Source organism: Rhamphochromis longiceps, linkage group LG15, assembly GCF_057381845.1.
Source record: "Rhamphochromis longiceps isolate RC_006_pf linkage group LG15, R_longiceps_female_GT1.1, whole genome shotgun sequence".
In the NCBI taxonomy this organism is placed as follows: Eukaryota; Metazoa; Chordata; class Actinopteri; order Cichliformes; family Cichlidae; genus Rhamphochromis; species Rhamphochromis longiceps.
In genome coordinates, this window is record NC_140571.1 from 25,122,730 (window position 1) to 25,137,673 (window position 14,944).

The 14,944-nt window shown below is 38.7% G+C and overlaps 1 protein-coding gene across 11 annotated transcripts; it reads right to left on the reverse strand.

The window, feature by feature from the left end:
- Positions 1–1,820: 1,820 nt before the first annotated feature.
- Positions 1,821–14,567, reverse strand: LOC146652754 (uncharacterized). 11 transcript variants are annotated; one of them, XR_014907639.1, is made up of 7 exons: positions 12,460–12,606; positions 11,557–11,632; positions 7,003–7,425; positions 6,834–6,892; positions 4,935–5,032; positions 4,246–4,322; positions 1,821–2,540 (listed from the first exon to the last, which is right to left on the reverse strand). XR_014907639.1 is itself a non-coding variant. In XM_085382654.1 (6 exons), the coding sequence occupies exons 1-5, from the start codon at positions 12,472–12,474 to the stop codon at positions 4,257–4,259; spliced, it is 720 nt and encodes a 239-aa protein (XP_085238780.1). In that variant the 5' UTR covers positions 12,475–12,606; the 3' UTR covers positions 1,821–2,540; positions 4,246–4,256. The 11 variants fall into 11 exon arrangements, 5 of the variants coding, with proteins under 5 accessions (XP_085238780.1, XP_085238777.1, XP_085238779.1 ...); XR_014907641.1 differs by lacking the exon at positions 12,460–12,606 and adding an exon at positions 14,486–14,500 and having other exon boundaries at positions 6,834–7,098; XR_014907640.1 differs by having other exon boundaries at positions 6,834–7,098; positions 12,521–12,564.
- Between the last annotated feature and the right edge of the window lie 377 nt (positions 14,568–14,944).

Here is a 14,944-nt window from a genome sequence, read left to right on the forward strand (position 1 = left end):
CAGCGACCAGCTGCTGTGTCAGACTTCCAAATCGAGTCTTAATGTTCAAAAGCCTGAGAGTCATTTTCTGCCAGGGAGCGCAAAGCTTCTGTAAAGCCATCAGCCTCGGCTCTGCTCGCCACAATAAGCTGCCATGACCATATGTGCAGCGCCAACATACTAAAGATGGAAAGATGGAGGCTGACATCAGCAGCACTGGCACGTTTTTTTTTACCTGAGTCACCTGTAAAGTTTAGATTAGGTTCTTCAGATAGGAAAAACAAACTATCAAAGCTATCGCTAGCAGACAATAACTTCACAAAGATCATTAGAAAGACAATTTTGTATAATTATCAGTCTTATACGTGTCAGGAAAACATTTGTTCTTTTGGGAGCGACATTCAAGCAAGAGGTTAAAGATGATGATGAACACACCAACGAGCTGTGATGGTTTGCCTTTGATCAGGAGCATGTGAAGTCGTCAAAGGTTTACAAAGCTTAACATTTACTTTTGAACAAATACAATGAGAAATGAAATGAGAAAAAAGAAACTTCATTTTTTGTTTTCATTTCCACCTAAGAAAATGCTACAGTAGGGCTGTGCAATGGTTACCACTGTAGCTAACCCCATGTTTTATGGATGTGTTTGATGATTCATTATTTTACTCCTTTTTTCTTAACCAGGTTTGCTGCCTTTTTAAGTACTTACAATTAAAACTTTCCCTCTGTCTCTGGACACTTGTGTGCTAATGCCGATATTCCTGGACACAGTTACATTATAGGCACTAATTAAAGACATCAGATGTCTTTAATTAGAACATATTTCTACTTAAAGTCAGTTTAAACGAGTCACTATTGGTGTGGCTCATTTTAACTGTGGTGACTTTGTTGCTCAGTTTGGATAAAAGGATGTGAATGAATGTGCCTCTACTCACATCAGGTCTCATTATGTTTTAAAGACTTCAGTATAACACAGTGGCCCCGCCAAAAAACAAAACAAAACAGGAAAACACTGTATCCCAGCTGTCATACAGAAAGTGGCAGGGTACAGTCTGGACAGATCACCAGTCTGTAGACAGAAAACCATTCACATGTACAGCCAATTTAGAATTAGAATTGCCAGTTAACCTAACCTATGCATGTCTTTGGACTGTGGGAAGAAGCTGAAGTACATACAAGCACACGGAGAACATAAGTTTCTAGAAAGACACCAGCCAGCAGGGAGATTTAAATCTAGGACCTACCACCATGGCCAGCCCAGTGGTACAGAGGTTAGTTGAATTAAAAACTCAGGCAGTGCTAACGGGATATTGCTAGCATCTTTTTTTATCTTTTCATAGGAAGAAGTTCTTGAGCTTGAACCTGCCGGTTGGCTGAGGTCTTTCTGTGAGGAGCTCGTATGTTCTCCCTGTGTATGAATGGGTTCTCTCCAGCTTCCCCAAACAATCCAGACATGCTTGTTAGCTGATCTGGGTGTAGGTGTGAAAGTCCAGGGTGGACTGTGTAACACGTAGGATAGACTCCAACACCCCCACCCCTGCTGCAACCCTGAATTTAAAAAGTTGGAGGAAAATAGATGGACTTATTCTGATAAAGCATGACAGCATCCCATCAACGTTTGTCTTTTCTCTTTTGTAGTTTGTTATTAAGGAATCTGTTCACCTATCATTTCCCCCCCCCCCCATTTAATTACCACCATCGATAACTCCACAGTTTTCCCTTCTCCTCAGGTTAAGAGCCTCTGTGTCATCCGAGGCTCTTAACCTGATCATCCGATCATAAAGTATGATCGCCTGAATGTTTGAGGTAAACAAAGAATTCTTTTTTTTAAGGTTAATTTATTTAAAATACAGTTAAACACAGGTCCTAATACAGATTTCTACAGAAATAAAAGTAATGTATGGGTGCGTGCATGACGCTATATTAAATGTTGAGTCTATTAGCTCAGATTTTTTTTGCATTTTTACATAATATCTCTTTCTATAGATAACTGCAAGTTGCTAACTAATTGCTTAAAGACTGCTGCTAATGACTGTACAAATGAAACAAACATTGATTCACAACATTGTATGAGATTATAAGAGTAATTGTGATACTTAAAATACATTTTGCTTGTAACATACTACTACAGCTAGATACTAGATTGACTATGAAGGTCAGAACATCAGTAGGTTTTAATTTGATTAAATGAGCATGATCACTTAACTGCACAGTTAACAGCATTAAAATCAGCCAGTTTTGTTAAAAAGCCTATTATCAAAGAAGATTTAAAACTACGCATACACATCATTATAATAGTAAACAGAATATTTTACAGACTTAAAATACAACATTTTTATCCATTGGTAGAGACACAGGAGTATTTTCTTTGGGAAAATCTGCCCAACTTTGGGTAGAAATCCTCTTTAGAAAACAAGCGTGGATTGCCCGATCCTGGTTCTGTGCAGCAGCCACCCTTTCTTCATGTCCTGAACATCTGGGTAAAGTGTTCAGGTTTCTCCTTAGCCTCGTTAACATCTCCATCAGTGCACGAAGGACATGCACCCCTCATTTCCTCTTTCCTGTTGGAAAAAACAAACAAACAAACAAAAACATGATAAAACTGATTATTATCAATTATGTGGCATGATGGACATCAGTGTCTGGGTCAAATCCTGATTCATGGAGATCCATTCCTGCCTCATTAGAGCTCCTAGATGATCACAGTTTGTGACTTTCAGCTTTTTAAGGACTGACCAAACGGAACAAATCTGTATTTTCCAACATCACACAGGATCATTACATAAGGTAAAAGTGATGCTTAAGTGGCTCAGATTAACATTTTGAAGCCATGAACAGAAAACTTTCCAGATCTCAGTCCTCAATGGTCAGTCTTTACACTTAAACTCCCAGAGAGCAGCCATTTGGCTTTTCTACCTATAAAACCCGGAGAGCAGCCAAATGGCTGGTAGGCTTTTAGCTAAGCTTTAGCTTCAGCCAAGTGGAAGCTAAATTGGCTAGTCATTCATATGTATATTAGGTTGTTACCTGGGAATTCTGGAGGGAGGGGAGTGGGGGTGTGTGATTGAGGGGGTGGGGGAGCTGCTAAAAGCTGTGCACTTCCTTTTGTGTTTCATCTTGATGCATTCTCAATCATCCAGGGAAATAAATCTCCAAAAGTCACCAACTTGGAGTGTTTCAGTTTGCCATCTTAGGGAGAAATCAACACACATGGGTATATGTCCTTTGTTGCTGAGATTTATTGATAAAAACAGTACAAAAAACCATGCAACACCTACGCTTTAGCGTGATGTCTTGGAAGCGGTTTCGTGCCATAGTTCCAATTATCTGTGGGTTTCCCAGGTTTGCTGACCAGCAGTCATTTAGAGATGGAACCCTGTTAACCCCCCGCAAGATGACAATTGCAATAAATGCCATTAGTTCAGGGAGGTCCATGAACCAATGAACATGCTCCATGCACCACTCAGCAGGCCATTTGTAAATATGTGTACAAATGGTTGGTTTTTTGTACTGTTTTTTGTAAGCAGGTGGATCTGACCCCTCATATAAAACATATATGCAGGTATTTCCTGGATAATCCTCCTTTTAGTATTAAGTATAACACAAAGCGAGTGACTGAGCTCATGAACTCATCAGACTTCTAGAAGGCCAAAAATCATTTTTTGCGGTCAGGGCAGTCACCCCCTGGTGACAGGATTTTTCATCAACGTCTTTAACAAAGAGAGACAGTTAATGTACTCGTGTAAGGAATATTGCTGGTGAATAATTTTCTAGCTGTTTAAGCAGGAGGGGGAAAAAAGTACAAAAACACTCTGAAAACATTAAAATATAATCAGTCTGTGTAACGGAGGAGGTTAAATACGGTTCTTAAAGTAATCAGTGTCCAAAAGATGTAGTGAATTTCTTCAATGGTAAAAGTTTATTTTAAATATTCCTGAAATGTATGGTTGGTTTGCTTTCTTATTCCCCCCCCCCCCCACTTCACACCTGTGAGATATCAGGTGGTTTAATGTGAGTTTACAACCACTTATTTTCTTTGTCCAAAATTTCCTGCCAAAGCCCCAACTAGTGACGGGTGACATCATAAATCTGAGAAACAACAATTTACTGGCCTCGTACATTGATAAAATAGTAATAATTTGTTCAAGTAAGTAGTGTTTCTGGGCTGGCTGTCTAGTTCCCTAAAAAAAAACCCCAAACAAAACAAAACAAAAAAAAACCTCAAGGCAAACAAACTAAGCAGCATGCTGCCAACAGGTCATTCACCTTGGATGTATCTATAAGGCTGGGAAAGACAGGGAAGCTCCATATTGATGGCTCATGCCAAAACTCCATGTGACGATCTAAAACACAAAATCACAAACAGAAAACTTTGAGAAACAGTTTGGCCTGGTTACCTGCAGCAGTGAGTGATGGAGATATAAAGAACATCACTGAAGTAAAAAGATGAATGGAACTACAGCAGAATTTGGCTGTGAAGTCAGTTTTCATCATAGCAAAGTTTGTTTGAAGTTGTATGTTTTCCAGATGGTTTTAGCAGCAGGAGGAATGTGTGGTACAGCTAAACGAATTAAGTCATTGAATTGATGGTTCAGGCCTGTGAAGCTTTCACTTTGAGATGCGTGGAAATCTGTGCAAGAACTAAAAGACTCATTTTCAGGCTTGTGAAACATATTGTTGTTGGTTGGCTGTATGGCTGCCTTTGTGTAATCAGGAAGCATTACTGATTAAGCTGTTTGTTGAATAAGCACCTTTTTGTTGACAGTTTGTGATCTGTACATGTACAAGAGAAAACTGTTAGATTAAAGCCTGTCAATGAACTACACACGTGTCTTGAGGTGGTTTCTTCTTAAGGAGTTTAAATTTGAAACCTCTGCTTTAAGAGAAACTAATGTTAACTGCTTAACTGTCTTCAGATTAGCGTGCCAGTGTGACTTCAGTTAAACAGTATTTACCTTTCAGTAGATCACTCCAGACTGCTATTTCTGATGGTGTCTTCAGTTGTGAGGCTGGTAGGGACACTTTTAGCCTCACGCTGATTGAGCACGCTGGTCTGTAGTCAAGGACAAGATCCATTCAGTCACACTTCAGGACATCAGGTAATTTTTGATGAGGAGCTTCAAACATGTGTAGTCCTGTTGCATCTCCAAACTTTTCTCCAAAATGACCATGAAGTTGAGTCGACGTGGCATTTTTACATCTTCTTGATGATTTTTTTGTCTGCAACCCAGCTAAATTTCTTCTGGAGTGTCATCAGCCAGCAAAGCCTTCTTCTCTCTTAATGAATCCTATTCTTGCTTCTGTTGATCTTGTACTTTTTCTTGCTAGTGTTGGTCATATTACAGCCAGGTTTACAAAAAAAAGAGAAAAATAAAAAGCACGTGCCGTTTTCAACAGCCATCTCTTCTGAGTAAAATGTTTTCCATTGCTGCCCATATGTGTATGAACAAAATGACAAAATTAACAACTTCATTTTCATTAAAAAAAAAAAAAAAAAAAAAAAAAAAAAGTAAAAATGTTTGCAATATCCTCCAGTAGGACTCTACTGGAAACACAAATGACTTTCTTCATTAGAAAGCAATTTCTTGAAAAACTTCAGAAGAGCAAAAAGTGACAAAGCTCCACGAAAGAAAGAAAAATGTCAACATGGAAAAGCAGGTAATTCAACTTGATATCAATTAGCGTTAGTGGAAGGGACAGTTTAAAAGCTGACTTTTAAAAGATAAAGTCATAACAAACATTTCATTTTACTTCCTTTTCTTGGATTTTTGCTCTTGCTTTGGTGTCTGTTTACATAACTCTCAGCTGAGCACCGTCACAATTTAACCGACTCAGAAGGAACAAGCTTGTGTGCTGATTGGTTGAAGACATAGACGGGAAAGGGACCAATTGCCATTATGCACAGTACAAAGTGAAACAGTAACAACATTTTAATTATATTTTGATTATCAAAGGAAAGTTGGAAGAAAGTTGGAAGAAATTATTTTAAATTAATATAATATGGACCCCAAAGCGCTTTACACTACATTTAGTCATCCACCCATTCACACACACACACACACACCTTCACACACTGGTGATGGCAGACAGAGGCGAGGCTGCTGGCCCTCTGACCACCACCATTAGGCAACGGGTGAAGTGTCTTGCCCAAGGACACAACGATCGAGACTGTCAGAGCTGGGGCTCGAACCGGCAACCTTCCGATTACAAGACGAATTGCCAACTCTTGAGCCACCTGAGTAATTGTATTCAGTTGTGCTGCACATGGAAAAGTTTCTGGACACCAACCCTCGAGGACTGGAGTCTGTTACCTGTGCTCTAAAAGATCAAGATAGTGAGCACAATTCCCACCAAATAAATCTGGATGACTGAGTTTAACTCATTACTCTCAGTTTTCTGGGAACTGTTATAAATAGTCTGGCTTCAGAGAGGGACCACCAGACCTCTGGGGAAAATTAGTTAAAAAACGGGCACTGTCACTTTTGTTTCTTAAATTTGAATTTAGTTGTGTGTTAGAAATTCTAATCTTTTTGAAGCTGCACACAAGCGAGTCCTGTAACCTCAGCACTGGTAGATTTTTATCAAGTCATCCTTTCTGTGAAGACTGAGAGCAATGCAAACAGACACACGGCGGCAGTATTTGGTCTTCAGTCCAACACATCCATCCTCGCTTCCTCCCATCCCAGGTTCAGATAGGAAATGAATTCTGCTCTTCAGTCATGACCTTTGTTAAAAAAAAATTGTGTACTTTTCTATATTACCCCTTGAGAATTACGAGAAGGTCTTTTATAGATACAAATTCCAGCCGTTACTGCAACTGCAACTACAACTGCAACTGCAACAGCAATAATCACCCCTTCTCCAACATACAGGGCCACTTTCAGTCCATCGATCCTCTCGCCAGGTTTTTGGCCTGCAGACAGAGGTGTATGATTGGACTTTTGTTAGATATCATCTTATAGAAAAGTGCCCTCTGCAACATCTTTATAACAAAATTTATCTTATTTATCTTTATAAACTCACCAGAGTGAGCGACTTTCAGGTTGACAATGCTGACGACAAGAATTTCTCTCTTCATGCGGCTTGGTCCACTCTGAAAGGCTCTGCACTCGTATATCCCTGTGTCATTAGTTGTTACATTCGTCATAATCAAAGACAAATCCCCATGTGTCATATTTCTGTCCTTCACATCCACTCGGTTGATAAAAGATGGATCTTGGTCTTCTGAATCAAGTTGTTCATCGCGATAGCTGAGCACATACTGACTACTGTTAGCTCTGTGCCACTCTAAAACCTTGACTGGAATATTTTTAGGATTTCTGCAAGGGAGAATGACAGTCTCTCCAGGTTCAGCTGTGACATTTTCCTGTACTGAAGGAGCAGAATCATCCCCCACCTTCAGCTGATCCATTTCAGGGTCATTGGTTGTGCTGGAACCTGTCACAGCTTTCAAAGGACAACGGTTTCAATACTTTGAATAATGCCAAACGTACAACAAACGCACTTGATAAATAGCAAAGAGAGATAAAAGCATATCCTTTTAACACTAGAAATGCCAACTGGGTCACTTTGACCCATTGGCTTTTTAAAAATCCTGTAACTTTTTAAATTAAAACCCCATGATCTTATATTGCACAATTTCTCCTAAAATGGGGTCATTCATCAAATACTGAATTTTGGGGTGTGTAGGATTGAAAGGAAAAAAAATAAAATAAAATAAAATTAAAAAAAAATAAAAAAAAGAATATATATATATATATATATATATATATATATATATATATATATATATATATATATATATATATATATATATATATATATAATGACCACTTGTACCTAGGACGTCATTTTGACCCTATAGAAATGGATGTAAAACCACTATTATGTGACATTCGATAGTCCAGCAACATGATTGTTTACACACATTTTACATGCAGGCTGCTATAACATGAGCAAAAGCTAGCTAAATATGATTGCAAAAATAAAATAAATGGGACTATAGGTAGATAAAAAATTTGTAACTACTGCCAGGCTGATGATAGGATTTTGAGCCTGAGCAAATCGGGGGATTACCTTACCAAGTGCGTGGAGAAGCAAACAGAAAAGTAGCAGGGGAAATGTATCTGAACTGAGCAGAGAGTAGAGTGGGGAGAACTAATCTGAGAAAATAAAGGATGAAATCCACAAGTGAACAGCAAAACATGTTTCAGGCCTGAGCAAGACAGTTTAGGAGGTGATGTTGCAGAGGCAGAGCAGTGTTGATGTTGGATGACAGGCAACAGATTTTGTGACTGGGGAAAGATGAAAAACTTTGAATGTTCTAATTTCATAATGATTTCAAATGTTCTTACATTTTTGTAGCCGGCTGTGAGGTCAATTTTAAATTGTAGGCAATCTTCTTCACAGCATCTTTTTCTAGGGAAACTAATACAAATGTGTAATTCTAATGTCTTAGCTTTTGTATTATTTGTTTTACCCTTTGTCTGTTATTCTAATGTGTATGTTAACTTCATAATCTGTGCTGATATTACCTAAATTATTATTTAAAATAATAATACAACCCTTCACAAATAATCTCAATTACATTACTCTTAAATACTTGATCTGTCAAATCTTATTTTTTTGGTTGAAAATTAACAACTTAACTGCTTCAAGAAATGACATCATTACCATTACTGTTGTTGTTGCAGGAGGGGTCCTGGTGTTCTAGTGTTAAAAGAGTACGTGTTCACCAGCTGAGATTTTATGAATCTGAGACCTACTAATGTCAGTCCAGATATACCTGTGAAGGAACGTGAGATATCTAGCAGCAAGCAGGATGTGAGAGCTTCATCGGGTATATCTGCATGTTATTAAGAATAATGGAAAAGTGACGTGTGAGACAGATAGCTGATGCTGCACCAGTCTACCTGTGATATAGCAGAATGTTCTGGTAAATAGCGAGCTGAAGGAGAAACTGATTTAACAAGCAGTCAGTTTTCCAGATCATACTTATTGCGTCTATATTTGAGTGTTAATTCATCAGAAGGCTAAAAGATTGAATGTAGAGGATTTTAATGCAGCCCTGCACCAATTTAAACTCCTGGAGACACATTGATACAGTGGGATGCAAAAGTTTGGGCAACTTTGTTAATAGTCATTATTTTCCTGTATAAATCATTGGTTGTTACAATAAAAAATGTCAGTTAAATATATATATTATAGGAGACACACAGTGATAGTTGAGAAGTGAAATGAAGTTTATTGGATTTACAGAAAGTGTGCAATAATTGTTTAAAAATCAGGCCGGTGCATAAATTTGGGCACTGTTGCCATTTTATTGATTCCAAAACCTTTAGAACTAATTACTGGAACTCAAATTGGCTTGGTAAGCTCAGTGACCCCTGACCTACATACACAGGTGAATCCAATAATGAGAAAGAGTATTTAAGGGGGCCAATTGTAAGTTTCCCCCCTCTTTTAATTTTCTCTGAAGAGTAGCAATGGGGGTCTCAAAACAACCTTCAATTGACCTGAAGACAAAGATTGTTCACCATCATGGTTTAGGGCAGAGCTTCCCAAAATGTGGGGCCCGCCCCTTAGGGGGGAGCAGTGGGGGGGGGGGGACGACAAAAAACGCTTGGACACTGCTAGCACGGGGCTCCCACACAAACACAAAGCAGGAGATGAAGCATCGCTGAATATGTTTCCAAACCAACTTCATTCTAAGCCAAAGACTAGAAAATATGGTGACGCATATCTGCCCTTTGGCTTCACCTGCACAAGTGCCGAGGTAGGTCTCCCCTGCAGAATTGGTTTTCCCTGCGTCGGGAGCAGCGCTGGGCTATTCAAAAAAACGGACAAACGGTATCCCACATTCTTGATTTTTAGTTCACAAACACTTGTTGTAATGATTAACTACTCCTGACATTTTGGAGATGTTAGCTCTTTATACAGTAAAGTTACAGCGGGATAAAAATAATATCAGGCTGATCCTGCAATGATTTGTCCCCCGGTTCAAATCACGGACAAACAGCATCCCACAGTTGTTTATATTTTTAAACCCATTTTGCACAGAGAGGCATTTTTTGAAAAATGTATTGATAGCAATGTTGAAAATTATTACACAGGAAAAAAACAACTACACGTAAAATAATCACACCGTGATGCCTCTGCCTTTCTAAATAGAGGGACAGTAATTGCGTGTTTATATGCAAGCGTGTAAAACCTGCAGATAGAGATAAAATACTGTTAATCTGACTATCTGCCATTCTGCAATTCATCTCATGTAAACAACTTGGTGCACAGCGTGACGTGAAAAAAGGCACATACCTTTGACGTTGCGTGACGAACTCTGTATTCCTCGTCCACACGTAAACGCAAAAAAGGAGTTTTAAAAAAATCTCAGTTTTCTGTGATTAGAAATGCTGTTTACGTGTGGACGAAAGGCCCAAACGCATAGAAACAGCTGCGTTTTCAAAAATACCCGTGTAGGTGTGGATGTAGCGTAAAAGAGTTAGTAGTTTATTTTATTATACCTGTAATTTATTGCAGATTACTTGTATTTGCTTAATTGTTTACTAAATGTTTGAGGTGTGAAATAAACCGTAATGGAGCAAAATATGGGTGTGTGTTGTTGGAGGATGTGTTTGTGCGCACGCATGGGGGGAGGGCGCAAACATTTTCTTGTAAAACAAAGGGGGGCCTAACCAAAAAAAAAGTTTGGGAACCACTGGTTTAGGGGAAGGATACAGAAAGCTTTCTCAGAGATTTAAGCTGTCTGTTTCCACAGTTAGGAACATATTGAGAAAATGGAAGGCCACAGGCTCAGTTTTCAGCTTATGTTTTGACTCGTAGTGCCGTCTTAAATTAAACCCCTTAATTACAGCCACAAATAAGATACAGGTTTACCAGCAATGTTTGTAAACATATATTCAGTCTCCCGCCGCCGGTGCTGAAAGGCTCTGTTTTCAGAATCAACTTTTCTCTTCGCCATTGTGAGGGGCTAGCTAACAGAAGTTTGACCTGATTGACGGGGGAATGTTCCCAGGTAGCCTAGCGTTCTGCAAGGAGGCTGCAGCGCTGCATAATGGGATCTGTAGTTTGTGTGTTATTAGCGCCTCATATCGCCGGGTCATGCATAACAATAATAATAAATCTATATAAAATGATCTCGCGGGGCGGATATAAATGTACGCTGGTCCGGCTGTGGCCCGCGGGCCTTGACTTTGACACATGTGGTTTAGAGGCTGTAATTTCTGCAAAAGGCGGATCTACTAAATATTGATTTCATTTCTTTTTTTTGTGGTGCACAAATTTATGCACCTGCCCGATTTGGTTTAAACAATTATTGCACACTTTCTGTAAATCCAATAAACTTAATTTCACTTCTCAAATATCACTCTCCCATGTGATATATTTAACTGACATTTTTTATTGTAACAACCAACGACTTATACCGGAAAATGATGACTATTAACAAGGTTGCCCAAACTTTTGCATCCCACTGTATGTGTCTGTAGTATTTATTAAATAACTGTGTCCAGATCTGACAGGGTGTGAGCGGTTTTACAATGATTTACAGAACAAACTCACCATGATGCTCACCTGCCAACACAGACACTGCCAGAATCGGGATTATCAGATAGTGCTTAACAGCCATTTTCACAAACTGAAATGACAAGAACAAACACTCCCGATTTTCAGCCAATGGGCATTTTTGTTTTTTGCATCACTGTATAAAATATAATTCTCTATGAGAAAAAAAAAAAAAGTTCAGCAAGATATTCCACCATGCTTTTTCATGTCAGAAAGCTGCAAATAAAGCTATAAAAGAATAATGTTCCACGCGTGAAAGGGTTTGCAATATTTTACCAAGTGCTTAAACGTAAATATCACAAAAATAGTATGTATTGCAAGCAAAAGTAATTAAGTTACTAAGCTTAAAAAAGGATAACTTGTTGGTCTATAATATGTGAAGCACATGTCAAATGTATCCCTCATGAATGATGTCAAGTCATTTTAAGCCACAAACAACATTCCGATAGGTAGAAGCTGCAATCAGTTTTTGGCAGTGACTTGTGAAAATGTCGCAGCTGAACGCAGCTTGATAACAAATTATCAACTGTAATAAAGAAGTAAAACTTTTAATACAATCCTTTTTTCGCACGCACGAGATCGGGGTAGGATCAAATAATAGGCGTGATGAATACCGGAAACAGCCGTTCTGAGTTATTAGCTAGCGGTTTGGTTAAAACTCAAAATTGACAGTTCGATAAAAAAGGCGAACAGACACTTACTAGCAAAAAATATTCTGCGGGTCAGACAATGCCCGACATAGGTCTATTTATGTGTTTTATGCTGTTTAAATCGTGAAAATGTAGCATTAAACTAAAACGTGCCGAGTCATTCAGCGAGCACACTGCGAATCAATGAAAAGGTTAACTTAAAAGTTTATCTGACGTCTTAGACTTGAAAACTTGTTTTGGGGGTAAATACCTGTTTGCGTAGCATTCAAGTTGTATGTAAATGCATAAAATCATCCAGCTTTCCAAATTACCTTGGCTGTATGTGCCCGTTTGAAGCTGAAGCAAGCACTGGGACAGCCAACAGGAAATGTGCGATCGCATGGGCTGCGGAAGACTATTAGTGCCACTGGAAAGAAAAAAAAGTGAGCACGTCTTATGTTTTTTCTTTTTTCAAAACTCTGAGATTAAAGTCAGAATTGTGAGTAAAAAAAGCTCACAAGTCTGGAAAAGAAAAAAAAAAAGACTTGCCCACTTTTTTTGCCAGATGTCACCAAAGATGACTGTGTTAAAAAGCTTCTAGTAATGAACCGCTTTTCATACAAGGTCCTTTGCTTCAATCTGAAAAATGTAGACAGGTTGTGAATGCTGCCTAAACCTTGACAGAAAGCTGTGGAGGACAGGAGGACCATGACACTCAACTGAATATCACTTTTACAGTCCCATACATCAGGATCGATTACACTAATGTTAATGTGAGTTTGTTTATTGTGGTGCCTAAGCAGGTTTTGTTTGGTGGTGTCAAGTCAAACGTATGTTTGTTTTAAGGAGAAAGTTAAAGTATGTAAGTATCAGCAGCAGAATGCACCTGAAAATAAATGCCATCATTTTGGATTAATAATACTGCTGTGTTTGTTGCATCATGATTTATATATTCTGAGGTTAGTTGGACTATAGCAGGGTCTATAACCGGCCCTCGAGGCCTGGAGTTGCCCACCCCTGGTGTACAGGGCCGTGCAGAGAGGTTTAAAGGGGCGGGTGCTCAAAGTTAAAAAGGGGCACATTGAACCAGGCTGAATAACAACAACACACATTCATCAAGAATCTAATATGGGAAGGGCAGGGCTGTGTTGATCTGAGACTGTAGACATTAAAAAGTCCATAGGAGAGATGGTAGCTGATTAAACAAGTGTCATGAGATAATAACAAAATGCAAAGATTGGTGACAGCGCTTGGAACCATAAGGCAACAAAACACTGTGAGAAATAATTTAGGCTCTGCTTGTGAATCACTCTTTGCTTCTCTTCTTCCTTCCATCATTTCATATATCCCTCTCCACTTGAGAACAAGGCACAACTTGCTATTGCAATAAACTATAATCTAATTATCCACACCTAACAACTCTTGCACTTAATCTATAATAAAATGATGACAGAAAAATGTTATAGCACTGCATTTAGTAGCCTCACACAGCTCCTGCTGTTTCCTCCTCATGTCCTTACCAGGCATGTCTGGACAATGTTATATCATGAGTAATATTTTTTTTTTAAATCCATCTAAATAAAACACACACATGCACACACAGTGACATTTTAGACCTTCTTCAGAATACCGTATATACTATGGGCAATGGGCATCATGGTGCTGATCCAGAATCCTTACATTATTATTTATTACTAGAGCTACAATAATAAAGCAATGAGGAGGGGGAAGTAATAAATATGAAATAATGTATTTATGATGATTCCATTTGTTTCACTATCCACTCTGTGCAGGGGCAAAGCTTATTACATTTTTAAACTGTAGAGATACAATAAATTTTACTGCTGTAAAATCCAAATTTTGTCTTATTTAAAATATAAATCTAATATAATCTGCTTCTTAATGTATGTTCTTTAAAATACAGCTTGTGTTTTTTTAATATATTCTAATTATAATAATTATTATGTGGACATGCATATTAGATCGTTTTTAGTAAAATATAATCCCTCCAGAAAGGCAGGAAAAGCCCGGAAACTTACTTTAAAACTAAATATGTTCCCTAAAACGGTGACAGAGCTACAGACCCATGACAGCCTTACACAGGTAGCCAGCAGCTATGACTAGCACTACCTGTGCAGTTAATAAAAGGACAGGTAATGTTTGTCGCGCTGTTGCACACACAGCACGCTCGTTTGTTTCAGTGCGTCAGTTGCAACAAGACAACTTACCAACGTGTACGTAATAAGCTAATACTCCTGGGTGCTACACACTACAGTGTACGCTGTACACCTACTTACTGGTTTTGTCGCATCAGTCTGTGTCTCTGAGTTAACTTGTGTTTCTCCTACAGCTCCGGACCGCTAAAAATGCGCGTGCTCTTTGTGAGCTCGTTCCCGGCTGGTAACCAGCGCGTTCTTCCGTCAAGGGCGATCATTGGTTAAATGTGATCATGTGACTGATGCAAGCCAGATCCTTTTATTTAGCAAAACTGTGATTAATAGTTCAATATTATTGTTGAGGGGCACAGACAGGACTCCGCACGCACGCACACACACATAAAAAATAATAATAATTTTTTTTTTTTTAAAAGTTGGCTCAACAAAAGGGCACTTTGGGCACCCATCAGGAAAGGGGCGGGTGCTCAAGGCCCTATAGCCCCCCCCCCTCTGCACGTGCCTGCTGGTCTATAGTGTTACATCATATTTTATAAGGATTTTATGTGTATCATTTCTGCCCAGTTTGACCCATTTAGCAAA

Coding starts and splice junctions, on each gene's coding strand:
- LOC146652754 (XM_085382654.1), bottom strand. Junction 6,893..7,002: donor CCTGAAAGTCGCTCACTCTG/GTGAGTTTATAA, acceptor CTCTGTCTGCAG/GCCAAAAACCTGGCGAGAGG. Junction 4,323..6,740: donor CTTCTCGTAATTCTCAAGGG/GTAATATAGAAA, acceptor TTTGTGTTTTAG/ATCGTCACATGGAGTTTTGG.